Source organism: Bactrocera tryoni, chromosome 3 (genome assembly GCF_016617805.1).
Source record: "Bactrocera tryoni isolate S06 chromosome 3, CSIRO_BtryS06_freeze2, whole genome shotgun sequence".
In the NCBI taxonomy this organism is placed as follows: Eukaryota; Metazoa; Arthropoda; class Insecta; order Diptera; family Tephritidae; genus Bactrocera; species Bactrocera tryoni.
This window is the reverse complement of record NC_052501.1, coordinates 20,803,607-20,831,209: the sequence shown is the minus strand read 5'-3', so window position 1 is coordinate 20,831,209 and position 27,603 is coordinate 20,803,607. Positions and strand designations below refer to the sequence as shown.

The 27,603-nt window shown below is 35.6% G+C and overlaps 4 protein-coding genes across 4 annotated transcripts in view; 2 read left to right on the top strand and 2 right to left on the bottom strand.

Moving 5' to 3' along the window:
* LOC120771999 (calcitonin gene-related peptide type 1 receptor) overlaps positions 1–9,086 on the bottom strand; it is a 173,192-nt gene extending 164,106 nt beyond the window's left edge. Inside the window, exon 1 of the mRNA XM_040100356.1 lies at positions 8,686–9,086. The gene's annotated coding sequence lies outside the window, so the exon portion shown is untranslated. The remainder of the gene's footprint in view (positions 1–8,685) is intronic.
* Positions 9,087–11,049: 1,963 nt separating this feature from the next.
* Positions 11,050–12,262, bottom strand: LOC120772670. The gene is made up of 3 exons (XM_040101405.1): positions 11,479–12,262; positions 11,213–11,412; positions 11,050–11,147 (listed from the first exon to the last, which is right to left on the bottom strand). The coding sequence occupies exons 1-3, from the start codon at positions 12,204–12,206 to the stop codon at positions 11,050–11,052; spliced, it is 1,026 nt and encodes a 341-aa protein (XP_039957339.1). The 5' UTR covers positions 12,207–12,262.
* A 500-nt stretch (positions 12,263–12,762) lies between these two features.
* Positions 12,763–15,551, top strand: LOC120769973. The gene is made up of 4 exons (XM_040097043.1): positions 12,763–12,838; positions 14,508–15,123; positions 15,195–15,391; positions 15,454–15,551. Exons 1-4 carry the CDS (start codon positions 12,763–12,765, stop codon positions 15,549–15,551), a joined length of 987 nt encoding a protein of 328 aa, XP_039952977.1.
* A 3,115-nt stretch (positions 15,552–18,666) lies between these two features.
* Positions 18,667–22,648, top strand: LOC120769972. The gene is made up of 5 exons (XM_040097042.1): positions 18,667–18,724; positions 18,976–19,296; positions 21,617–22,223; positions 22,287–22,483; positions 22,548–22,648. Exons 1-5 carry the CDS (start codon positions 18,667–18,669, stop codon positions 22,646–22,648), a joined length of 1,284 nt encoding a protein of 427 aa, XP_039952976.1.
* The last annotated feature ends 4,955 nt before the right edge of the window (positions 22,649–27,603 follow it).

The window sequence follows — 27,603 nt, the reverse complement described above, 5'->3', positions numbered from 1 at the left end:
AATTCGCTCCAATTGCAACTTCGTGCGCTTTTGCCATTTTGTGGTGTACTAATCGTCCACCTGTGCTCGCTATTCGTCGAATTGTTGAGCATTTCGAGCGTAGAAAATATTGCTGCTGTTTAGGAAAGTGTTGCTGAAGACCACAATTTGTCAATTCCAAACATTCTCAAGAATTGGGACCGTCTCGAGCCACAACCTGGTGGATTTGGAGAAAGGATTTGGGCTTACATAAGAATAAAATTGTTCTAACTCAAAAATTTAAGCCATTGAACGACCGTAAAAGTAGAGAATTTGCTGTTTTTGCCTTAAAGAAACTTCAAAGTGATAACGATTTTTTTAAGAAAATCATCTTCTCTGCTGATACTCATTTTCATCTGAGTGGTACGGTAAATAAACAAAACTGTCGATTCTGGCGCGAAGAAATTCTAATAATACGACATCGTTCCTGTAAAAAGAAGTCGTGCAGGCCATTTGAAAGATGTCATACTTATTCTGAACTTAATTGTATCGATTGCACTACACACTAAATAAAAAACATTTGATTTTTTTAAAAGTTAGTGTGTTTTGTTTTTTAAGAAATCATGTTTCTCTTATTGGAAAACCCTGTACAATCTATACCAACTGTTATCGCTGGAAAAGTATTCGCACTTTTTATCTTGAGCTACATTTTTGAACTTGAATATTCTAATTAATTAAACAAGGCGAAAATAAACGTGAGAAAAGGCTAATTATAACAACCGTGAAGTGGAAAACTACAAATTTATTAGTTCCTGTGATAACCGCAGTGATTAATTAATTATTTAGTTTAAATTAATGACATCCGCAATGAGCCAAATTCAAATACAAATAAAGTTTACGCATAGATAAGCATTTGAAAACAATTCAATGAATACAATTTGACCAGTTCTACTTGGGGATGCAAAGATAATTATTTGTTTAAGTATTTATGACAGTTTTTACATGAGCCTTTTATCTTTTTAAACTCATTTTTGGATTTACAGCAGTGAAATTATAAAAGAGTATAAGTAGATGGCGCCTCTTCTGAAGTTATGGCTTTGAAATTTAATAAACAGGGATCACTAGTAATGCCAAATTAATGTACAGTGAAATAGTATCATCAACACAAAACTTGATACCTACTTACATATTTCAATATCGTAAATAAATAAATTTCTAGAAAGCAGTTGAGAATCATAAGTATACCACGAACTTTCGAAAATGACGTGTTACCGCCTTCCGATATACCGGTCAGCAGATGATTTCATATATACTACTAGATTGCTTGGCTCCTCGTAGCATATCAGCTTTACATTATGGATATTTCTCAAAGTTGTAGAAATTCCACTGGATAACTGCACGTACGTATATATATGTATATACATATATATTATGTTATATATCATGTTATGTTTATTCAGTATTGCTTAGAATATCATGGATAGACTTACAACTGAACAACGTTTCTAAATCGTTCAATTTTATTAAGAAAATCCACGTTCTGTTAAGAGCCCGAACTGACGTATGGAACCACTTGGGGCATTTTACGTCAAGATGTTAAATTGAAAGCGTATAAAATACAGCTTGTACAAGAACTGCACCCGCTCGACCTTCCCAAGCGTCATCGCTTCGTCCGATGGGCGCTTGAAAAGTTTCAAGAAGATCCGACGTTTTCGAACCAAATTTTTTTCATCGATGAGACTCATTTCTGGTTCAATGGGTATGTAAACAAGCAAAATTGCCGCATTTGAGACGAACAGCAACCTGAAAAGATTCCAGAGCAGTCATTTTATCTAGAAAAAAAAAACGGTTTGGTGTGGTTTATGGGCTGGTGGAATCATCGGTCCAAATTTTTTCAAAAATTAATGAGAACGTAATCGTCAATGACAACAGTTATCGCGCCGTGATAACCGACTATTTGATGCCTGAGATTGAAGTTCGTGATCTTGGCGACATTTGATTTCTACAAGGTGGCGCCATTTTCCACAAATAGCACCAATCAATGGATTTATTGAGAGAACATTTCGGTGAGCAGATAATTTCACGTTTTGAGCCGATCGATTGGCCACCAAGATCGTGTGTTATCACACCTTTAGACTTTTTCCTGTGATGTGAAGTAAAGTCTAAAGTCTATGCGAACAATCTCGCTTCGATTCAAATCTTGAAGTAAAACATCACGCGTGTCATTCGCCAGTTACCGGTTGAAATACTCGGATGGGCTATCTGAGACATAGTCGCGGTCAACATTTGAAAGAGATTCAAAAAATAAATGACAAAAAATGTTCTTTTGAATAATAAATATATAATAAATATTTTTGTGTTTTGTCTTTAAAATGGTAGGGAACCTCGAAATGGATCACCCTTTAATTACTAAAACTTTTCTTGGAGTTTTAAAACATATATACAGTCCCTTATATAATTTTAGTTCAACGGTGATGTCCTAGTTGGGTTAGAAAAAACCATTAAGGCCTTTGAAATACAAATTACAAAATAATATTAGAAAAAAATAATAATCTAATGACATTAAAATTATATTTTCTGACAGTGTAACGAAAAATTAAAATTACGCTGTTGCTTCGAAATGTTCTATTACCAGCAAACATAATAAAATTTATTTGATTCACAACATTTCTCTACTTTTCGCAAACACTCGTCATCTCCTCTTACACACATTTTCGGCCATAAATGACCAGAATAATGATCATCCAGCATCTCATACAAACACTTCACATTTATTTGACCGAAAACTTTTAGTACTTTCTTATACACTTTACTATATTTAGGAAAGAAATCTCCAGCACGTGTGCTTCGACACCTTCAAGCGAACAAGTGGCGCTTATGTCCACACACCTCGCCACCCACAATGACATAAACCATACATCATCAACTGCAAACAAGTGGGCTCAAGAGTGAATTTGAGTGTGTCTACATGCTCGTTTGTACGCGTGTGTGTATTATCCTGCAAATAACTAAATCTAACCACAGACGGAGAGTATCTTTGTTTGCCCAACGCTATGCTTTGCTTAGTGCCCAAGCGGACCTTTGCTAAAGTTTTTTCTAGTTTTTTTTTTTTTGGGTTTATTGTAAACTTTGTATTGTTTTTAATTTTTGTTTGCATATGCTTGTGTCTTATTTTCTGCTCGACGCTACAAGTGTCTTTCGCTTATTGTGCCATGCTGACAGTTGTGTTCTGCCGCTGACAACACAATTCAAAACTTTTAATAATGATGTTATTACTTGTATATCAAAAATAAACATAATTTTACTTTCTTATACAATTTGCTTTATGGGAATTCGAGCGCCTGAAATTGTTCGCATAGACGAATATACACACCCATGAATGCCCTGTAGGAAATATAAAACTAGTATTATTGATTTCTTTTGCCAAATTGTAATAGTTCCGAAAAATGCATGCCACTTCTTGATAGTTCAAAGGTACTCTGCTTTATTTCAAGTTCAGGTAACACTGATCCCTCTTGCTTTACCCGTAAACCTTAAACCGAATTAAAAAAAAAACATCGCCAGCTATTGTTGAAGGAGTAAGAGCGCGATCAAACTAAGTAGTTTAATAAAGGTTTTGAAACATTTGATTTATTTTCAGTTTATCGCTAAGACTTATCGCTCTCGAATGTTTATGAAAGTTCACCGATCCTACGTTATCTCGGAAGGAATGTAGTATCATTAAATATCTTCGAGAGTCGTATAAATAGTTTCGTAGCAGTCGTGTTTATTTTCAGGCTTTTATCTATGACTTTATCTATGTTTATGTCAGGAGCTTTACAAGTCTGTTTATCAACCTAGTCTTATGTGGGTAGGAAGAATCATTGATTCAAGAGTCGGATGGGGTAGTTTCTATTACAAGATTCGAATTTTGGACTACTCGATGATCATAATATAATATAATGTTAATACATAAATTTTTTCGTAACAGAGATGAATTGATAACAGTATCTGGGATCTCTGATTTTTCTAGTGAGCTGGTTACACGAAAAAGAGTTACGGCATGACTCTTGGGAATTCGCGGCAACAATTTCTCTAACCACAAGCTAACTGAAGAACTATTTCGGGCTGTTCTATACAAAACATAACTAACCAACTCAATCAGTTAGTAACTGTCAAAATTATCTATCATTTAGGCAGCATCATAACAGTTTTGTTACCCTGCGTAACTTAGTGCAGTTTCGTTCTGGACAAATCGTTAGATGTTGGACCAGTTCAATGAAAGGCACTTGGACGACTAAGGAAATCTTAACGACTATAGAATCATCTGATATTTACACACATTTACAGAAAAGAGCTCAATTTCGATCAAAGTGAACCTAACCTTGCCTAACAGAAACACTTTATAAGAAAAACAGAAGTGGGGCTTGTTTGGAGCCACAAAAGTTCAGAACTAACGCACTTTCCGGCAGGGCAAGTTTGAATCTCACTGTTCGCCTGTCGGATTTCGCTCTCAACCTGCCACACTGCCAGGTCCATCCTGCCACTTTTTCGTATTATAGCCTCTCAACCATATTCAGTCCGAGTGGTTTTCTGTTTACTTTCAATTTTTTTTTGTTTTCGTCGGTTTTCCACATCTCCTATGCGCTTGTTTACTTTAGCATCTACTATTTGGATTTTTACTGCTCACTTTTTTCATGCACCGTTGCTGCTCTTGGGCAAAAGATAATTTACAGCAAATGCTATTCCCAAAGTCTCAAAGTATGTTTCGCTACTAATATGCTTATTTTGCTTTTTGTTTTCCAAAGTGAAAACAGGTAGTCGACCAAACGTGTGTTTTGCTTTGTTTTGCTGCTATTTTTACACCTACATACATATAGTAGGTATAAGTGTGTGTTTCACCCCCTTCAGTTGGCAGCTTTTAGAACCTTTTATCGAGCAACCAGCTGAAAGGAATACTGTTAAGATGCTTTTACAGTTACTTTCAGCACGCCAACGATAGCTCATTCCACCTGTCGTGGCTGCTGTTGTTGTTTTTTATTTGTATGTGTGTGTGTGTGTATGTATATATGTGTGTGTGTGTTGCAGGATGGGTCAGCCGCTTGTTGAATCTGTCAATACCATTTCAAACTGTTGCTATTCCAGCTACCAACACTCATAGCGTAAGCTTTGTGCCTCCGAGCACCGCCTCGACCTTACCGTTACAGTGAATTCGTTTGAATTCGTGGGTGGGGCGTTTGCTGGCAGCACCTCAATGCCACTTGGTAATTGAATTGAACGTAAATTTACTGAAATATTTTTCCACTCGAAGCGCATCAGCGTATACAAAGCAACAACGCGCAACAACAACAACACAATTGTGAAACAAAAAAGCGAAAACAGTGAGAAGTGTTGTTAAATGAATTTCAGCCGTTTATTGAAAGGACTAGCCTTGACTTTGACTTGGCGAGCCACCGTATTTTAATCACCACTACAATTATAATACAAATGTATATATATTTGCATGTGAAGGTGTTCAGTCATCTAACGGCGCGCTCGAGACGCTCGGCTGGTTCGTCGAGAATGCTTTGGCTTTGTGTGTTTATCCGCGCATGGCGTGAACTCCACGTCCAAACTGTCTATGTCAAGTGCTAAACTGCTGCTTGTTTACGTAATGCAGAGCAAAAAATATGTGACTCGTGGTGCAGAAGCATTGGTAGTAAATTCCGAGTTTCCGCACATTTGAAATTCACGCAATTACAGCCGACGAAAGATACTCTAAAACTTTGAGGAATCAGCGAGTAATCAAAAGGCTTTTTAATTCGTTGTTTGTTTATTCATTATAAATCCAACAACAAAATCCAAAAAGGCGAAAATGGAAAATCAATTGTTGGCTACATTAAATAAAAACAATAGTGTTCTTGTTGTTATTGTAAGTCATTGCTCAATTACTACGTAGACGCTTATTTTCTAAATGGGCCGACCGTTTAATGGCCGCCCATCTGCCAAATGAGTAGTTGTTTACATAGATATAGCCACTGGTGAGTAACAAGTTGACGGCTATTTAGCTACTGGCTATTCCTGGATATTTAATTTTATTTGTAGCAATTAAGTGGTATTGATTTAATTAAATAAACAGTTGCTCCGCAGGGTTCCTTCTTCACATTTACCTTGTTGTGGCTACAGTGTGCAAAAATAGAACCAATAGTTTCAGTTCTGATAAATGTTCTGTTGGAGGTCTAAATAGAAGCTATTTTTATATCCTAAAAGTTCAGAGGCCCAATAAAATACATATCTAAATAATCCTATGACTAGCTGCGTGTATTTAGGTATATCCGTCTGTTAGTACGATATATACACGAACTAGCCTCTCACATTTTGAGATATCGGGCTGAATTTACGTATAAGTCTTGTTCCCCCAAGAAACTGCTCATTTGTTAGATCCACCGATATCGGACCACCATACAATATACATAGCTGCCATACGAAGTGATCCATAAGAACCAAAAACTTTTTTATTTGACAAGATATCACTATTGTCTAAGAGAGCTCTAATCTTCAAACAAATTTTTCAGATCGAACTACTATAGCACATATCTACTATTTAACTATACATTAATTTGAATGAACGCATTTCCAAGAAGCATTTTTCAAATTAATTGAGTCACTTATCTCTAAAATATACCGACTGAACGGATTTGTTCTTAAAAAAACAAATTCCTTTATTTTCTTGATGTGTTGATCATCAGTTGATGTCGATTGGTCGTCCTGAATGTGGTTAATCGTCAAAGCGTTCTCGACTCTGAATAATTTGTACCAATTAAAAACACAACGCCCACGACAAACAATTATCACAGAAGACCTTTTCAACGTTCTGAATGTTTCGGCATCAGAAATTTGATTCCGCACACAAAATTGAATGGAATTTCTATATTTAATAAAGTCACTCATCGTAAAAATCGCCGAATGCACTTTATGTAATTCAAAAGGACAAGCTTATACTAAACACTAATGATTATTTTGATTTGACATTTGGCACAGATGTTACTGACAGTCATACCAAAATAGAAAAAATATATTTAGATGAATGGGTTTTCACGCGAAATTTAAAATAAAAAATCTTACTATTTTTTGCCCACCGTGGTGTTCCGTTTTGAGTGTTTTTATGTATTCAAAATTGAACTGAACCCTATTATAATAAAGAAATTTTGTAAATATATGTTACTCACCTGTAATTAATTGTAACTATCCAAAAATCCAAATGGCAAGCAGAAAAATTCAATTAAATTCTTTAACATTGCATCATTAAATTTTTTGTTTATTATAAACTGGAAAATAATTTTTATTTTAATTTTTGTAATTTTCAGAATATTATTATGTGTTGTTATCGTTGTATCAATTATGACTTCATTTTATTTTATTTAGCTATGCCTAATTTAAGTATATTTTCATTTGATTTGCACATCTGGTTTTTTAACAAACACAATAAACATTTCTCTTCGGTGAGTAGGCAAGCACTTAAGATTATCTTATTTGCTTAATTGATTCAATTTTACTTTCACTTGGTTTTTAAGCGATTTAAAATCTAGTTGGATCTTATTTTTTATATTTTTTTGCAATAAAATCTAAAATTTTATTTGCGGCAGAAGTTTGAAAGCAGAAATTAGGACAAATAGTATTGTATTTTTTAGGTTTCAAATGCGTGGTATATTTTAGATTAAAAAACACATTACCGTTATATTTTATTATTTTTTCAACTAGAAATTAAAAGATTTTGCACACTCATCAAATGTTTTTATTTTTTAATTTCTTTTAAATTTATTTTAATTATTTTTAATTATTAATTTTTTTGTTTTCATAACAAATACTTAAAATATTTTGGTTTCCTTGGAACTTACTGTAATTGGCTTTCAAACTCAATGAAAGTAATTTTTTCACCATTTCATGAATTTAAAGTCTGTAGGTAACACTGAATTCACTCGATACTACCGTTATTTTTCACTCTGTCGAATAAGAACACTTATTCCTGCCTTTTCTGCATTGAAACTTTTCACTTTTGCACATCATTATTATTCATCAAATAATAAGTATTTAGTTATTTTCACTTTTTCAACACCAATTTACTAAGATAAATTTCACTAAATTCATAATTAATTGAACTAATCACCGAAACTTGCTATTTTCACTTATCCGTTATTTGCGCTAATATTTCGCGGCTGTTCGGCAAAGACTGAATTGCGCCAACATGCAAAGCACAAGACACCAACGACAACGACAACGGCAGCGGGCAGCGAACAACGAGTGGCGACTTGTTCGTTAGATGGGTGGTGTTTGGCGTTCGCTACCGGCTTCACTAACAACACTTTTGGAGCACATGCAAAGCTACATGCACTTAAACACCCACACAACCACAACTAGCAACATTTCTTTACAACATTTATGTGAGGCAACTGAGACGCAACATGTGCCCGCAGTATTTGTTAGCAACATTTCAAGGCAACATTATGAGCTTTAGTATTAATTATTTAATAAATTAAAATATTATTTAACGGGTAAAAAGTGTGCGTGACAAATATAGGAAGGGAAATTAAGCTCATAATAGCTCACGCTGCACTTATAAGTCAATTAATTAATCATATTAAGTTATGAATATTTAATGCCTAACCAAATCGAAAAATTATTCTAATCATTTGGTTACATAGGAATATTTAAATTTATCGAAATTAATATAATTTTTTGAATATATTTGTATTTAAGTACATTTCCTACCTTAAATTTACGGCTTGTCTGCGTAAATTTCCTCCTCTTCCTTTTAAATACACTTGCCAGCAACATGTTGTGCAACATTTGGTTGTTAACCAATAATTTTCCGATTGGGTTGCAGCAAAGTTCGCAGCTTCGTTGCCTGGACAACAGCATGATATTCATGTGTGCGATTAGCGTCGTTTTCTGTGTAAGTTTGCTAAATGCTGGCGTCGCTTTTGTATATGCTCGTGTTTGTCGGCAGCCGGCAATTTGGTTGTGTTTTGTTCGTTCGGCTCACCGGTATCCAACTACAACGCGCAATAACATGTCGCAACATGTTCGATGGGTGGTGGATGGGTAGGCTGGACAGATAAAGTGTTGCCAGGGAAACAAAAGGGGAACAGATATGGCCACATATGTATAGGGAATTTCTGGAAATAAAAAATATTATAAATTAAATTAAAATAATATAAAATAAAATGAAATAAATTAAAATTTAATTTAATTATTATTATTAGTTACGGTCCGTTCAAACTCATATTATTGAGATGTAAGTATGTATGTATTTTTAACAATTTCAACGAAGAAAAACCAACTGCAACAGTTTTATATTTGGGTTGGTTAAATTAAAATAGTTTGGAAAGCCGACACGCGTTTGAAAGACGTATACGTTTTGAAGCAAGGTTGCCACATGTTTCATTTTGTTTTCATAAAATATAATATAACCGAATAATTGCAATATGGGTACCGAAAATATATTTTTATTTTCGCTTAGAATGAAAATTATTTTAAAACGGGTTGCCACATGTTTAAATTTTTATTACATTTTTATTTAATATATTTAATAACTTACCATATATGTAGGCTTAAAACTTAAAACAATTTTGCGGAATGTATTTTTGAAAAGAGTTTTCAGCTACTTATATAAAAATTGAGGTTCACACAGTATTGAGAAAATAAATTGAACATTGCCATATTGGTATCAAGCGAAAGTGGCTTTAGAAAAATGTTATTTAAATACATTTAATTTTTACACTAAGATTGCTAATTAGGAGTGAAGATATTGAGTTTTATATAAGTATGTATGTAGATAGGTTAGGTCAGGTTATACTGATCCCTAGTAATGCCAGAACGAGGTTCAGTTCAATTTGAGATAAAGTATTACATTAACAAGACGTCAACGCCTTTTGCGGATTTTAGTTACTTAAAGCTACGAAGCTCATCGATATCTAAGACAAGTTTCAGATAAAGCTGGACAGAAGCATAGGAGTTAATCCAGCATCAAATGTGACCCATCATTAGCTTTAACGCTCCGCTACGTAGACCCGACTACGTACCGGAACGGCCCAGGATTTTTTATCCGGGCAATAACTGCCAACCCGGCAAAATTATGCCGTTATAACAACAAAAACAGTTATTAGGCCAACAACCATTCTTCAGTTCTTTCGAGATCGCATGAGTAAAAAGCATGCATGGTTTTCTTAGGGGCTCTTGCACGTAATTTTGGGGATCCGTAAGACTTTTCGGAAATTTCATTGTATATTGTTTATAGTAACTTCCGTATTTTGAATACTGGACGGATGGCACTTTTATCAATCTCACCAGCTATTTAGTTTCTCGAAATTGCTTTGTGGCCTGGAACCCAGTATATATGCAGCCGTTACTTCTACTGACCCCTTGCATTTAATGACATTCTCCTACGTAATGCGATCTGAGATTATTGTCTTAACTGCCGCGTGGCTATCGACATATAGTTCCATATATATTGGTCTTCTTCATGAAGCTTAAAAGGTTTCCTGAGAACCAGCTCCGAGCAATAGATTCCGGTTCTCATGTGAAATAAAATAGATATACAATATATAATAAACATATGTATATTTTCCAATCTCGAACATATCAGCTCCTTTTGTCACATTTGATACTCTACAAACATATGTATGTATGTTACGCAAAAAAAAAAAAACAATCTTAACTAATATAAAACTTTGTTTTAAAAAAATTTTACTTTTTGGAAAGAAATAAATTCTGTGTGGCAACGTTTAAACTCTTAAGTACAACTTAAATATAAAAAGCTCGACAAAACCGGCTAAAAAAGCACGCAGGCGGTTTTCAATATTCGGTCAATAAAAACTTTACGAACAAGCTCGATGTTACATAAAACTTCTTGCAATTTCACATATGTATGTCTTAAAAGCTTTAAGGTACTGTATAAAAAAGCACTAAAATATAACTGCACTGCGCAGGTCAACATAAGCTTTTCAACCCCACTTACTTTTAGCTTTGCCACCACTCAAATCACCACAAAGCTTTTAACTAAATAAGTTTTATTAAAACTTCATATTGCAGCTTCCAGAGCTTTCTTGAGCTTTTATTTACAGTATTTAGCTATTACACAACTTTGTAGCTTAAAGCGTACCCAACTTCCTGTCCAGCTTTGTAATTGCCATCACTGTTGAAAATCAGCACTAGTGGTCCTGGGTTGGTGCCTGAAATTGGCGCGCTTCAAATTATATGCACGAAAATCAACTTTATTGCCATAAAAATAATGTACTTGCTACTGTGTCACCCTGAATGCTGCTGCCACAGAAATATGTTGCGCGTATATTGCTTTCCACAACAGTCGCTTGGGGTATCAGTAAATAATCTTCACTTAAGCCCTCGCTACGCAATTGTGGTCGGCAATAATTGTCCAATTCGTGAAATTTCTGGCGGCTGTATTCGGCGCCCAACCTGAAGTAGCGCATCTTAATTCTGTGAACATAAACAGATTTACCGTTATTAGCATGCCAATTTGTAGCATTGTTAATGAAAGTTTACTCGAGCGATTTCGACGACTGTTGACGGCGGAAGCAGATAGCATAATTTAGATTCGCCGGATAAACACCCGAACCGCCATTATAATTGAACGAAGTGATAGTGCCAACGGCTTCTGGAAAGTATTGCAAGCAACCAGGTGGTGCAAGTAGGTAATTGTCAGCGACGCTAGCTCGTGGGCCTATATCGCTTTCAAGGTGCTCATTATCATTCTCCTCCACCTCAAGAGAATCGATAGTACCACGTAATGCTGACTTTGATGGATACTCCAATTGCCTTATGTGCATATTCCAGCGTGGCGCTGCCAGTTTTCCGTCGCCCGAACGCGGCGCAGTAACTATACTTAAATCGATGCTTTCGACGCCGGCAGTGCGATTGAAAGGCACATAAATATGTTGTCCGACCTCAGTTCCGCAAAGCTTTAACCCGTTCACGGCGAAGTAGTCTTTCATGCATTGCACGTACCATAAACCGTTCTGCGCGTCGGGTATGCTGGGCTGTGCGAGTGTCAGCGAGAAATCGATGCGTAGCTGACAAATATTGTTGTTGTAGGCGTTAATGCGATAGTTGCATTCTTGTGGGGGAGTCTCCGGCTGCGTCAGATGAATGTGCTTTGCGGCAGTGCTGGCGCCGCAGTTGAGCTTGGCGGCGTTGCTGAAGGCATAGACGACAGGTGTGCCACAAACAATAAGCGTCGCTGCTGTGAAGAAGAGTTGAGCGTTGGTGCGCATATTTTCCGATTTGATAACTCAAATTACAATGGGACGGTTACACGAATATTGACTTAAATTTCAAAATTAATTATTGGCTTTCAAAATTTAAACTATTCAGCTGCCATTTGAGTTCGCTTGCTGAAACTTAGTCGACTAATAATCAATTATTTTTTCAGCGCCATCGGTGCAACCTTTTTATCGCCCTTGACATGGCTGCTGCAATCAGTAAAATCAGTAATTGATATTGCCGTTATCTCAAACTGTTATCGCGTATCCAACTGTTTATTTTTATTTGTTGTGAACAAGCAGCGTCGAAGATGTGTCATAACTGATCGAGAACTGGCCTCTAGCGACGTTTTCGGCAGTATTGCCCAAATATCGAACAACTCATTATCTAATTATAATTGATTCTTTTTGTTTTCTAATGTTTTTGGGCGTGTATCTAGGCTGTTTTGCAATCTGTTGTTGTTGTGCGTCTGCTAAGTCTCTTGCAAACTCACACTGCTCTTATGAAATATTTAATGGCAAATAAGAAAATATTTTTTCTTAGTTAATTCGATTCGTTTCTGGTGTAATGTTGTTTCGCATTAAGCATTTGGTGTACCTCGCTTCGCTTATTGCGTGCTTCGGTTGGTCCTCGGCACAAATATGTGAGTATAGTACAGGTGAAAGTAGAATTGTGGTGGAATATCCTTTTTTGGTATTTTCTAACATTCCTTATTGAAGTCTTTTAACATTCCTTATTGAAGTTCTCTAATATTCCTTAAAGTCTTCAAAGATTCCTTAACGAAGTTAAAGGTCAAGAGAATATGTTCTTTGGGCACATAACGCCAAAATATTAGGTTAAGTTCGTATAGGTCGAAAGATAATACCAACTTTGGAGAACGGTGAAGGACTCGCAAGAAATTATAATATATGAAATAAAATTCTTAATTATTAAAATACCATATTCATTGGCAATACCAGATAGTAACAAAGTGATACGAACCAACCCGAAGCAGTTGTAATGCCAGATGGAGGTTCAGTTTAATTTGAGCTCTAATATCCGTCATAGAAGATATCAATAATTTTTGCAAGTTTTAAGAGCGAGTTAATTTTGAACTGCGAAGTTCCTAGATGTCAAAGAAAAGTTTTATATAAGGCTGTACAGAAGCATAGGAGGCGATCTAGCGTCTCTCTTATGCCTACTTTCTTGAACTTTCTGATTGTATGGTCATTACTTATGCCCATCCGGCTTGAAGGTGAAGTCAGTATATTGTGACCTGTTATTTGGCCAACGATCACCCTGCAGTCGAGATCATGATCTTCAACATGATTTGGGCGATCCTGCATATCTGTAAGCATTCCATCTCGCACCCGGTATACATGCAGCCAAGTTCCGGAAGCCACTACATCTACTGCCTTCATGATTCTAGAGACTTCTCTACGATATGAGATTATTGACTAGAAAGACTTCCATATGGCGGATACTGCGGTATTCCGATTAGGGTATTTTCTTCCGGTTTCGGACACATTTTTGGAGCGCTATACGATAGATTGTTGAACAGTTTAGATGTAATTTTCATAAACACACTTCCCATCACCAACAATGATGCATTTGTTGAATGTAAGGTGCTCAGCTATGATGTCAAGCATATCTTTTGTGGCCTATACTTAACGGTTTTGTTGCGAAAGATGCAGGTGCTTCGGTACGAGTCTAGCATTGACACGCTTTATATCTACAACATAAACTAAAATGTGTTGAGTCGACTCAAATTCTCTGCAAACTCTCTGCTGTCAACAGGACGATTTTCAAGCACTCGTCAATAACAGAGGTGGATGGACGACTCGGATGAGGCAAGTATTCGTTCACTGAATACGTTGTGCATAAATACTTGTGTTCGTGTTAAAGTAGACTCCCCAAAAGACTTTTGCAATATTTTCAATGATTCCAGTTCCAGAGGTTAACAAATACATAATAATAGGTAGAATCATTTACCCCTAGGTTAAGTTCCTTGATAAATTCAAGGTCGTCGGTTCTTCCTTGGATCATTTCATAGATTTATTCGATATTTTTCGACGTACACCTGAACCCAAGGTTAAGAGAGATGCTGTTTTTCTTAGAAATTGGAGTAATTTGGACTAATGAAATCATTATACCATTATGCAGTGTTGTTAATAACCGATTTGGTTCAGTTCTTATAACTTATTTTTTATATCAGTGGCCAGTGTACATCTTTATATAACATATTCTCACTTAGTCTTGCTGATTACATTTCAATTTGAAAAACTAACAAATCCCTTTATATTGCACAATATTTTCATCTCTTTCTCTCACAGCAAATTTCCAATGTCGCCAAACGACACGTCTTAAGCGGATTGTTATACACAGCCCTACACAACCATTTTCCTCATCCACATGCCAATACACGATCCGACGTCAGAGCACTCATGTTTGCCAATTACTCGTACGTTTTCAGCAATTCGAGTTGCAACAGCCGACCACCAACTCCGTTACGAATACTTTAACTTGCATCGACTCCTTCACAGCCGGACGGTTTACACTGTGTGGTGATAATAGCGGACAACACATTTATATACCATTTGAGGGAGACTCGGCGGTTCTAAACTTCAATTTACCCTCGCGTTCGGCGCAAGCGAATTGGCATTTGATTGTCGAACAACTCGAGTGTCCACCGGCACCGAGTTATGTAGCTGACGGCTTACCACCGCTCATTGGTGGCATGATCAAAGATCTACTAGACTTGCGTAATGTTTTCTCGAGGTTCATCAGTGATATGGATTTACTGGCGCCAGCTGGTTGTGATCAATATTATACTGAACCATCGGGCATAATAAAAAGTTTCAATTATCGTGATGGCATCAATACATACTATATGACTAATATGAAGTATACGATTTGTATTAAACAAACGATGACGGCAAATGCGATCGAGTGAGTGGCGAATTTGTGATTTGGTCGCGAAGCTTTCATTATGCGTTTTTTTCTAATATTTATTTTTTTAGATACACCGTCAACAAGTTTTCATTGTCTTCCGAGTTGCCGTCCGAATTTTACAACGAGGCTTGCCATCCTTTCATATTCACCGAGGGGCGCCAGAGCGATTATCTTATGATACCCAATTCGCACTTCGCCGACAATGCTGCTGTTCAGCCGACGTACTTTTGTGGTCAAGGCCTTACAGCGGGTCAAGTTGTCATCGGTGAGATTTCCTTGATTTGGTGTGAGGCAGCATTTTATTTATTTTTTGTTTTAATATTCCAGGTTCCAGACCATTTATAATGCATTTCTCCAGCGATGAGCAATGGCATTCGGAGGAAACAGGCTTCAGCATTGAATACCGCACTAAGGCGGCCGCTTAAATTTAAGAGCTGTGGCTCAATATGAATTTTTAAATATGTGTGTTTCAAAGAGAGCATTAGTTCTTAAAATATATATGTACAAAATTTCGGCAGCAAAAAGCCTGTATTTCCGTTACTGCAGTCGACTTCGTAGGTGCCACGAAACTGTATCTTTCAATTTCAAAAATCACACTACTAGATAAAAGAAAAAGCACTTTGATATGAAAGAAAAAGTGTTCAAGTAGCATGATCTTTCGATAAAAAGAAACAAATGTTGCTTTATGATGAATTCGATCTATATCCAGACGGTGTTATTTGAGGAAGAATAATACTTCTAACATTAACCTTCTTCAGATCCCATAAATCCAAATTTTTACCGGACGAAAAAAAAATGAAATTTTCACTTTCACTTATTTTAATACAAATCTCTATATGGGCTTCGAAATATGATCCGACTGCTAGCATTCCAACGTTCAATCCAATTTTGCATATACTTCATGTAAGCCTTAACTGGGGTGGCTTTCAGCGAGTTTCAATTTTTTCGGTTTCATTTCATTTTCGATACATGCATGCTTTCGAAATGAAGCAGAAAATGCCGTTATCATCATTAGCGAGGGTTATAACATGATGTTGACTGCCTTTTTTCCCGAATTTTTATGACATCGACGGTGTGCTCCCTCATGTTTCATGTCTATACATGGACATATTGCGTGCAAAATTTGGTGGCTCGTTGTTTCGATGTGGCTCAGTCAAATGTGTTCAAGATCACGGTATTTTAACGCCTTTACAATATTTTCTCTGGGGGTGTGTTAAATTAAAAGTTTACGCCAATCAACTAGCAACGCTCGAGGATCTAAACGACAACATTCAACGCACTAAAATTCCGAAACGCTGCAATTCCAGCCGAAATGTTGCTTTGGATCATCATAAACGGAGTGAATACATACAAACGGAGTCGTAGTTGCCGTTTGGTCGACAGTTTTTCAAATGTTAAAGGCCATAAATTAACTGAATAACAAAAAAGTAAAACCCATTTTGGTAGTCGCTGTTTATACAGGTAATGATAAGCATGACGAGCTGAGTCGATTTAGCCCTATCCGTCTGTCTGCACGCATATACGAGAACTAGTTCTTAAATTTTTTAGATTTAGATCTAGAAATTTTCAACCGCCCTCTTCTCACCAAGAGGTTGATCATTTGTCAGAACGGATTATATCGGACCAATAGAATATATATAAAGGTGCCATACAAACTGAATAAACCACACCAAGCCGTTGTTTTTTCTGCATGAAATGGCAGCTCCTGAAACTCTTCAGGTTGCTCTTAGTTCCAAATATTATAATAGCAATTTTGCTTGTTTAAATACCCATTGAGCCAGAAATGGGCTTCATTGCTGAACAAAATTTGGCTTGAAAACTTCGGATGTTCTTGGAACTTTTCAAGAGCCCATAGAGCAATGCCGCTTGGGAAATTCGAGTGGCTTTAGTTCTTCTTGCACAAGCTGTATTGAACAATTCATAAACGTTCTTCAGGTATAAGTCTCTCCATGATGAAATGCCAAGCAATAATAAATAAAAATAGCATGACAGCTTGACACGACTTACGAGAGATCTTTCAAAATAAGGCTTTTGTAAAAGGTACTTCTACTTAGATCTCCCTATATCAAAGATAAAGATGACGAGCTGACTCTATTTAGCCCAGTCCGTCTGTTTGCGAACTAGTCCCTCAATTTTGGAGATTTCGATCCGAAAAATTTCAACTGCCCTTTTCTCACCAAACCACAAAAAACAAAATCACTTTGGACTATGCTAGCAATTAGCAAAGAGCAGTTGAACTAATATCTTTCTGATATTTATATATAGTATATATGTATTTATATTTCAAATAACGTAACAAGAGAAAAGGATGGAATTATTTAATATGGACTTAATTTATGGTATGTGAATCTTCACACATATATATCTACAACTGCAAAACGATATTTTATTTAGTCAAAATTAAATTCAATCGTATATATAAAGGTGAAAAATACCAGGAAGGATTTGACTAGAATCATCAGAACTATACGGCTCAATGGGAGGCGTACATTATCCATAGTTTTTCTCAACTCATCAACTGGCATAAACACTTTCTGGCCTAAGTTCTCTAACAAAGCCTTTTGAAGCATATTAAATTGTCTCACGAATGACCCAATTTAAAGAAAGTATAGCGAAAGATTTTAACTACCAATTATATAGAAATATTTGTTCGATATTCATTGGACCGCACCTTTAACAAATTCTATTACAGAGAGGATCATGATTCATGAATTTGAATTCCGAAATGCACTTTTTTCGAATTGATATCGATTTATGGGTAAACACATTTGCAAATGAGATATTTAAAAGCAAAGGAAAAACGATGCTGAATTCGTTCACCAAATCCCACAAAGGTTCTTAGTATACCGTTAAACTGAAGTGCTTACATCAATAAGTGTATATGTGTGATCACAGAGAAAAATCAATATTTGTTTAAGATATGAACGAGCAAACATTGCCCAATTTAGAAATTCCAACTAACAAAATTTGTGACCAAAAACAAAGCGAAACAAATTAGTAGCTCAAATCATGCAAGCCAATGGGTGTGAAAAACATACATACGCGGAAATGACCAACGAATAACAGTAAATAGAACGAAGCGGCTTTGGTTGGTTGGAAACGCTGTGGTGCACATTTATTGCTCCAATAGAGACCACACAACTTCTCGGGAAGGCTAGCGTTATAATGACAAATATATAAAAAAAAACTTCCAACACAACAACAAATAAAATTTTGGGGAATTTAAAACAAACAGCAAATTTTGGTTAATACCATTTCGCTATTTTGCGAGTTTGCATATCACTTTCGAGCACTTAAAACGCTTGTAAATATTTGCACATAACTAAGGTAGCCGTAGACTCGAGTTCAGCGCTGTTGTTTTTGCAAACCAGCGTAGAACGGTATCTATCAGCGTATAAGTGTTTGTGTAAAGCGTGTGAGCGAAAGAATAAATTTGATCAGCTATGACTTGTGTTGGCTGGTCTACAAGACGCATACCATTACTCGGCTGCTCGGCAAGCTAAGATCGAGCCAACGAGCGTTCGATTGGTGCAACGAAGAATGAGCACTCAACCCAATAATCGCCGAGATGGCGGCAACGCATTGTACGTCATGTCAGGTCGGTCAGGTGTGCTATGACAGATCTATAAAATGAAAGCTTCGTGTAAGTAACGGCACAGTTTGCGGTGCGTGCGCGTGCGTTATACGAGTGTGGGCGAGAGCGTTAGTGAATTGGTGATTGGCAATAATTTAGCTATTTAAAAAGTGACAAAAGTGCTAAAAGCAGGAAGGAATAAACGAAAAGACTTTAAGAAAGGTGTAAAGTGTTAGTGAATTTGGAATATTTTTATTTGAATTAAACATACTGAGAAATCAATAACTTTACAAATATGGTGCCATCGCTGTGGAAAATTATAGCCTTAGTTTTAATATGTGGTCATGCGGTACGTTGTGCCTTGTGGAAGGATAATGTGCTTTACAACAATGTAAATGCAAGTTATGCATATTCGTATAAACCGACGCAGGATATAGACGATTCGAGCATGTTTCGGCAGGCGCGTCGCAGTGCGGCTAGCAATGCTTGCACCACAAACGAAGGCACTTCGGGCACTTGTCTGTCGCGCTTCAATTGTATGCGTCAGGGTGGCATACCCAAAGGTTATTGCAGCACCTATGGCGTGTGTTGTGAAAGTGAGTGACTAAATAATTGCTGGAGAGCGTGAATACGTCTAATAAATACCGAAGATACCGTTTTTAAAGGGTTAAATGGGTTCCCTTCGGTTGAGAACAGTCTTTTTTTCAACAATTTTTTCTCATATAAAAAATGAAATATTTCATTAGAATTTTTTATTGTTACAAACATACACTATTAACAAAAGGATTCTAAAATTTTTGGGAAATAATATTTTAAACTCGGCCATTGCGATGCCATTTCCGATGACCCCTCGGAAAAAAGATGCGCCCGCATTGGCAGGATAATACCTTACAGGATCATCTAAAGTGAAAAAATACGTGTTTTAGTTAAAACCTTCACTTAGAACTTGGATAAAAATGAAATTTAAATTTTTTGCAGACATTTTTACAAAAAAAATGATAATTTCGCGACACTTATTTTTTTCAAATTGTTGGTATCGAAAAAAAATCCTGTGCAAAATTTCATGAAGATCGGTTAAGTAGTTCTCGAGAAGTCTTGCTAACCGACTACAAAAACAAGTCTAAAAAAAACGCGTTTAAAGACGGAGCACTTAGCCTAGCTAGCCTCGAGCACACAAGTTCTCAAGCCTGTATCTCCGAAACTATTACTCAGATCAACTTGAAAATTTAGGACAATATTCAAAAGGTGTTATAGAATTTAATAAGACGATAAAAAAGTTTGATTTTTTGAAACCCGTAAGCCCATGTAACCCCTTAAGGCTTTCAAAAGTTGAAATTATTGACCAACGCAATCAAAATGATACTCACAGATTAGGTTAGTCTGGTAGACCAATAAGCCACGCATAGACCAGTTTTGGTCCTTTACCAAATGGAGTTATGTTACCAGGTCCATGTTAAGAAGTCATGATGATCTATCAATACTCAATAACCCAGTAACAAGTTCTCAGAGAACCCTTAGTTTGTATAGATTTATAGTTAGATTATAGATTCTTGTATTTAGGTCAAAAAACCTTTGGATCGAATAAGTATTTATAATTTGAGAAAGCGCAAGGGTTCTGAAACAATTTATATTGTAACTTGCCTAATACACAGGAGGGTATAAATAACATTATTAATGTTTATTTGAACCAAAGAAAATTCCAAAAAAATTCGACCCACTGAATACTCTGGGATCTATAACTGTTTCATATATATCCCTGAGAATTTTCCAACAGACATTCGAGTTAAGAAGAAGTTAAGGAAAAAAGTTTTGGAACTGGAAATGTTTGCTTGTTTTTAACTTAGCCAACAAATTTAAGCGGCATTTAGTGATATAAAGTACTTGATGAGGAATATTGGTGAAATCATATATTTAAAATAATTTTTTTCGAAATTTTTATACGTAAGTTCTATTCAAATTATTGTTATTATTCCCCACTTAAAAACCGATATCTCGTCCTTAAGAGTCAGACCCGCTTAGGATATTTAAAACTATCGAATAATTATTTTTATTAAGCGATTATAACTACTTCAAAATCAGAAAAAAATAATTTTTTTGTTTACATTTTTTTGCCGCAGCCGATCTCCAGTAACCTCCAGAGAAAGGTGTCTGTTTGATTAAATTTTTTTTTGCTGAAAATGATCTCAAATCCAGAAAAAAAAGCAATTTATGTACTATAGATGAATATAATCAAAGGACCCGTTAAAATCCTGATTTTTCAAAGACCGGCGGCTTCCCCAAAAAAAGTAGTATGTGGTTTAAAAAATTGAAATTATCATCACGTTATGTTAGAAGATTATGACTAAGATCTCTCCGCCCCAGCGTAATGATAAAGTCCAATATACTGATGGGTGCTAGCGAAGCGATGTGATCCTTATTTCGAAACATGCAGTCTATTAGCAGGTGATCTGGTGTTTTAGACTCCCTGACGGCCGGTAATTTACATAAGAAGCTAGGCCCTTGTTGTATAAGTGCTTTTTCAGCTTGCAGTGGGCATTGCAGAATGCGACAAGTAGTCTGAATTTGTCCCTAGGGCGGTTAATTACATATTTAAACCTGCTGAGGTTACAACTTCCATTAGCAACTAGGCATTGCGTATGCCTTGGAGTTGTTGCGTATATCCCTCTTTTCCTAATCCTTTTTTCTTGCGGAGCAGTGACTTTATGGTAAAAAGGCTAGTCGCTAAAACTCAAACAAATTCTAGGGGCGGTCTGTGTGTACTATTTAAATTAAGGAAAAGGTATACCAAAGAAACACATCTAAAATAATTTATTAAACAAAAAAATCATAAATACTTGAAAACCTCTCTTGTAGTAAACCAGATTATTTAAAATGTTGTTTTTTTTTTTTTAATTTCACGCCGCTTTGCATCTCCAGCAAATCTACAATGTGGCCAAGTTTCCAGCTCGAAGCGCATAATAATCAAAAATCCCGTTCAGTTGCCGACCGTGTGTCAATATGTGATTACGCCCTACAGCAGCAATGTTTGTCAGTTACTCATCGAATTTGAACAGTTCGAATTGAATCAACCGACCAATGATGCCACTCTTGGCACCTCAACTTGCGGTGATAAATTCGTAGTGGGCGACTTTACGCTCTGCGGCGAAAATAGCGGTCAACACATATATTTGCCCTACGATGTTGCGGCCGGCGCTACGCAAGTTACATTGGAATTCTCATTTCCCACGAAATGGGCGCAATCCTCATGGAATTTGATTGTTACACAACTGGAGTGTCCACAGCCGAAGAAACGTTTCGGTGCCAGTAGTATGGTGATGCCATTCATGGGTCAAACAAATTTACCAGATCTACGTAAGATATTCTCGGCGAAACATAGCGATTGGGAATTACTAGCGCCGCCCGGCTGTAGTCAGTATTTCCGTCAAACGACCGGTACAATTAAAAGTTTCGGAGATATATACTATATGGAAAATCTGCATTACACAATCTGCATACAGCCGTTACCGGGCCCTTCGGTGATCGAGTGAGTGTGGCGGAAGACATGTAATAAATATGTTGGTAATAAAGTGGTTATTTTATATTTCAGATACACAGTGAATAGGTTTTCTTTATCAGCGGAGCTAACTGACAATTTCTACGATGAAAATTGCCACCCGCTGATATTAACCGATGGTCGTCAAAATGATTATCTCATGATATGGAATGCGATGTTCAAGGACGATGCAACCATGCAGCCGACTTACTTTTGTGGACAGGCTCTGAGCGCCGGTCAGGAACTAGTTGGTATGTTATATGGTGCTCTTTAGTAAACACAATTTACTGTTAACTGCTTTGATTCGTTTTTTAGCAACCGCTCCGTATCAAATGTACTTCAATAGCGATGACCAGTGGAGTAGTGTGGAAACCGGGTTCAGCATATCATATCGAGTGAAATCGGCCATAAGTTAATAACATTGCTAAGAGTCAACATTTTTCAGAATTAATATGCATATTTATTGGTTAAATTAAGAATTTTTATAAAAAAAATTGCAATTGAATAAAGGGAAAAATTAGAAAATCAGGTCATTGCGATTGAGCTTAAAGTTTCCTCAAATTATTATACGAGATGTGTTCAGAAAATAACCGGAAAGTCAAACCAAACTGAGTACAATTCAAGTAACTGTTGACAAAAAACCGAAAAAAGTGTGACCTCATTGAAAACCACACGTAAAAAAAACACGCGTTATTTACATATATAAAGTTAGCCAAGTCAAAGGAGTTCGGTCTTCGAGTTCGGTCTTCTGCTACTGTACATTACATGTAATATATTACTTTTTTGTTCTTGAAAATAGTGAATTGTCTTGATCTCTTCCATATATCACGACGAACCTGCAGGACGTAGTAGTATCCGTCGGAACTGCGAAGCAGATGAACTAACCGAAGCGAACACCACCCTACAATCAGACTCCAGAAAAGAGGGTGTTTATACGCCTCTGGCTAGTTGAAGATATTTAATAGACATATAAGATAAGATAAGATAAATAGATGAGACATACAACGCGACCTTAGGTCTATTGTGCCCTCTCCTAAATCATAACGACCTACATACCTATCCCCAGCATATTGATGAATTCTAATATACTGCCTCTGCAAATATCATCCCGAGCAAGTCGTTGCAGCTTCGATAGTTGGAGCCCTACCGAAGTCTACGATGCTTTTGAGACCCAAGCTAAGGGTTACGTTCTTGAAGCCTGGCAAGGACCTATGTCTCGTAAATGGTCATCTTCGAGGGGTTGAAATGTGTATTTTTTCAATTTCCTGTGTCGAGGGGTGATGAAATGTTCACCTCTTTAATAAGAAATTACAGTAAATTTTCGACAAATATTTAATTGCAAAATCCACATACTTAAATGTCTGTACTCTTATGCTCTTAGCTCCAACATGAAAGAAAAAAAAAATAGTACAATAAACAAAAAAGTATATAACTTAGCGAAGAAAAAATATGTAAGGGGCTGGGAGAGTTAGTGCAAATACTAAATGAGAAAAACGCATTAACGCACTTCTAGGCTGCGACATGATTATCCTTTTAGTAGTAATTAACTAACTAACCACATCAAGTGTTGGCCAACTGCGAGATGACAGCAGTTCGGAGGGGGCGCTGTTAATTTGTGCAAGTCGACTGATGAAAAAGATGCTTCAATTCAGATGAAAGCCTAAAATAAAAATTACTTGGAGTAAGCGAAACTAAAACAATAAATGCAATTCGAATGATATTTTATTAAGAAAAAATATTTATGTGTGAATAATATATAATTTTTGAAGTGTAGGAAAATTGTTTGAGAATATTTAAGAGTAGATATCAAGAATGTTAGACGAATTTTGTATTGAAGGAAAAAATTTTAATTTTCGCATTCGCTGGATAAAAATTCTATGGAATATGTATAATATTGTAGTTAGGTTTGAAAATATTCAATTATTTTTTTAAATTGTATTTATTGTATCTAATTACAATAAACTGTTAATTATACAAAGAAAGCGCTGTCTTTGAAAGAAAGCCAACGAATGAATGATTGCCATAAGAACAATATTGTGCTAGGCAAATATGGCGGCAGACGTGTTAATTAAAACACTTAGCGTGATTGGGCGGAACTTTTTTAAAGCAACTACGGAACATATTTTGTTTCTGTGTTAGGGTGGTCTCCAAATAAAGAGTAAATCCTGGTAATCGATACAATATATCTTCAAAACGATTTTAGTCATCGCCTCATAACAACAAGCAGGTTGCGTTAGAAACAAATTTATATGGGTATTAGGAGGGTAAAATTTTAGACTTCTTAAGGCACACTGAAAAAAATTCTAAGAAATATATAGGCATACAATAATTATTTTTTAGCAAGCAAAAGAGAAGTTGTTTGGCGCTCCAGGTAGTTATTTTAATAATTGAAACGGCAATTACCATATCATCAAATTTGAGCCGGACTGTTCATATTTTCACTTATTTTAACACAAATCTTTATTACCGACTACAAAATAGACTATTTTTGAAGCATTACAAGCATACCAGCGCTGATTCCAATTTTCCATTGAACACAGGTATTTGAGTGACACGAAAGCTTTCAGTGAAGGTGAAGGTGAAGTCGTCAAAAACTTTCCTCATGTGAGTCGTTCATACAACTTTGTGGAAAATAGTCTCTTATGGATCAACTTAATATATTTTGGTTAATGTTTTGGGTATGAAACGGTTAAACAAAACTATCAAATGTTTTTCAGCGTCTAAAACTTAAAAATTAAATCTATAAAATCAGTATTCGTATGAAGAGCGGACAACAAAAATAGTTTGATCACAACTTTTTAAGACACACCCTAATAGAGTACACATTTACATTAAATAATATGTACACTTGCGGTCAATAAAAACGCACCACCAAATATAATTGAAAAATTTATAAATGTAGAATATTACGAAAATTTTTATTTTTTTGAACACGTAGTATCAATTAGTTATACACAAAAATTTTACTCGAAACTGGTTTTTATACCAAATAGCCAATTAATTACAAAACATTAATTAAAATGTACATTCGATGATATTCATGACTAATTAAAAAAAAAAAAAAGTTAAATTAATTTTAAGTGAGTGAGTCTGAAAATAGGCTTCAAAACTACTATATACGAGTCATTTCTCCATTAGCCTCAATACTGCCCTAATTCTTGATGGCGTGGAATTCACTGGGACCTCAATTGATGATGATTCCTTAAAATGAGACCGTACCAAACCTCTCCCAAAATCTTTTTCAATTGACTTTTATTTTCTGGCTTGTGTTTAGTAATTTCACAGTTCATTATGTGACATATGTAAGTGCTCAATAGCGTTTAAATAGCGCGAGTTTCCAGGCCGAGCATATTTGTGTGGAGGTCCAAAAACATGGTATGGAGAGCAGACCCTAATCATTTTTCCTTAAGGAACTTAATTTTCTTTTATTATTTATCCTGGAACCGATCACTATCTGAACGGCGCACGCAAAGCTAAATTTGTGAGCTTAGCAAATTAAGGAGGTACTCTCATGTGAACGCATACATTTTATCACTTTTTAGGAAAATTTTTTTATGTGACAACAAAATTCAATCATTTTAATTTTTTAATATATTTTTACTTGTATTTTGAAATGTACAAAAAAATTTTTTTTTCGTTTTTTACATTTTTAATATATTTTTTTTTCTAAATCAAAGTATGTAGTCCCCAACAAAAAAAAAGTAGCTCACTGGTCATGGTGATAGCGGCTGTTCATATTGTCTGAAATAAAAAAATCGAATGGATTATTATTCCGTAGTTCTGCGGCTATCGTCCCTACCAAATATAATGAATTCAATTACAAAAAAAAATGTCGAACTTCAAAAAAAAGTCACGAAAATTTTGTTTTTTTTTCGTTAAAAGTCGTTTAAAAAAAATATTTTCGAAAATAAACAATTCTGCTAGGGACGATAACTGTAAATGAGTAGAAGAACATACGTAAATTTTAAAGCAATCGGTTGAATACTTTTTTAGGACCATGACAGTTTCAGAAAATGATGATTCGAGAAAAATACGTTTAGAAACGTAGCTTACGACACGTCGGCGACTATGAACTGTAACTTATCAAATACTATGAATTTCGGTCTCAATTTTTCACAGCATGTGTTCAATAGGTTTTACTGTCAAAATAAAAAAAAATCGATTTTTCGAAGTGATTACATGAGAATACCCCCTTAAATTTACTTTCGACAGACCACAAAATTTTTTGCCAATCATTTTGTTCCCAATTTTGGTTATTTTTAGTCCAAGAAAGTCGTGCAGCCTTTAATTTTTTTATGTTAATAGTGGCTTTTTGGCAGGGCGTCCTCCATACACTCACATCTCTAAACCGTCGAAGTATAATTTCGACACTTAAATCCCTTTGGTGGAAATTTTGCTTCTCCTCTCTTATAGAAAGTGTACTTTGAAAGCGGTCGCTTAAATTTATCGGCCACAGTAAGTTCTCAGTTGACTTTCGAGGATGACCTGACCTCGTCTTAGACTCAAAAAAAAAAAAAAACAATAGTTGAATACTATCTGCTATTTGCGGGGAAGATCACTTTTCTACATCTAATGCCAATATTGGAATTTTTTGGCCACGCGTTAATTTATTGTGATTATTTGGGATTTTTCACAAATTTTCAAATCCACAACTAAAATGCGATTATAACTGAACAGTGTTCAACATAATTTCATAAAAAAAAAATCATATATAGTCCACAAAAGTGGTGGTGCGTTTTTATTGACCGCCAGTGTATATACAATGTATGTATATACAACAATGTTTATGCAAACAACTAGACATATGTGAATATGCTTGAAAAAAAAAAAAAAAACTGTTCTGCGACTGTGTGGTTTCAGTAGTGTTTGACGTTTAACAGCGGCACTTAACAGACAACTAACAGTTGCCCATTAAATGCTTCTACTTACTGCAATAGTTTAGGCAAAAATGGCAGATAAATAATAGAAACCAACATTATCGGCTACTTAATGTTTGTCATGTGGTGCTTTTTGTATTTCCACACATCAATGTGAATGTCAAGTGAATTTATTATTTCATGCATTTGTTAACGCTTTTAAGTAGTTATTTGTTTTCGATGAGGAATCTTAGTTCTAGAAGTTGTTGATGGTTGTTTGACAACGTGTGTAAATTCGGAAAATTAGGTCAATTAGTTGAGCTTGAAAAATGAGTCAATGCTAGAACAAAGTATTAGCTGAAGTTGAGTACACTAGTTTACAAAGTCTTTTTCTTTAAATGAAAAGTTTTTTTCATAAGAATTGAATTGAGCTGTACTGAGTTCTAGAAACAAAATCTAACACGCCATGCTTCCAAAATATGTATTTATTATATATAAATAAATAAACGAAAAAC

Excerpts from the sequence above, each read along its gene's own strand:
- LOC120772670 (XM_040101405.1), bottom strand. The coding sequence starts at position 12,206 with ATGCGCACCAACGCTCAACTCTTCTTCACAGCAGCGACGCTTATTGTT. Across the intron at positions 11,413-11,478 it reads CAGTCGTCGAAATCGCTCGA|AATTAAGATGCGCTACTTCA; the intron begins GTAAACTTTCAT and ends TTATGTTCACAG. Across the intron at positions 11,148-11,212 it reads TCAGGGTGACACAGTAGCAA|GCACCAACCCAGGACCACTA; the intron begins GTACATTATTTT and ends CGCCAATTTCAG.
- LOC120769973 (XM_040097043.1), top strand. The coding sequence starts at position 12,763 with ATGTTGTTTCGCATTAAGCATTTGGTGTACCTCGCTTCGCTTATTGCG. Across the intron at positions 15,124-15,194 it reads ATGACGGCAAATGCGATCGA|ATACACCGTCAACAAGTTTT; the intron begins GTGAGTGGCGAA and ends TTATTTTTTTAG. Across the intron at positions 15,392-15,453 it reads AGCGGGTCAAGTTGTCATCG|GTTCCAGACCATTTATAATG; the intron begins GTGAGATTTCCT and ends TTAATATTCCAG.
- LOC120769972 (XM_040097042.1), top strand. The coding sequence starts at position 18,667 with ATGAGCACTCAACCCAATAATCGCCGAGATGGCGGCAACGCATTGTAC. Across the intron at positions 18,725-18,975 it reads CGCATTGTACGTCATGTCAG|AAATCAATAACTTTACAAAT; the intron begins GTCGGTCAGGTG and ends AAACATACTGAG. Across the intron at positions 19,297-21,616 it reads CTATGGCGTGTGTTGTGAAA|CAAATCTACAATGTGGCCAA; the intron begins GTGAGTGACTAA and ends TTGCATCTCCAG.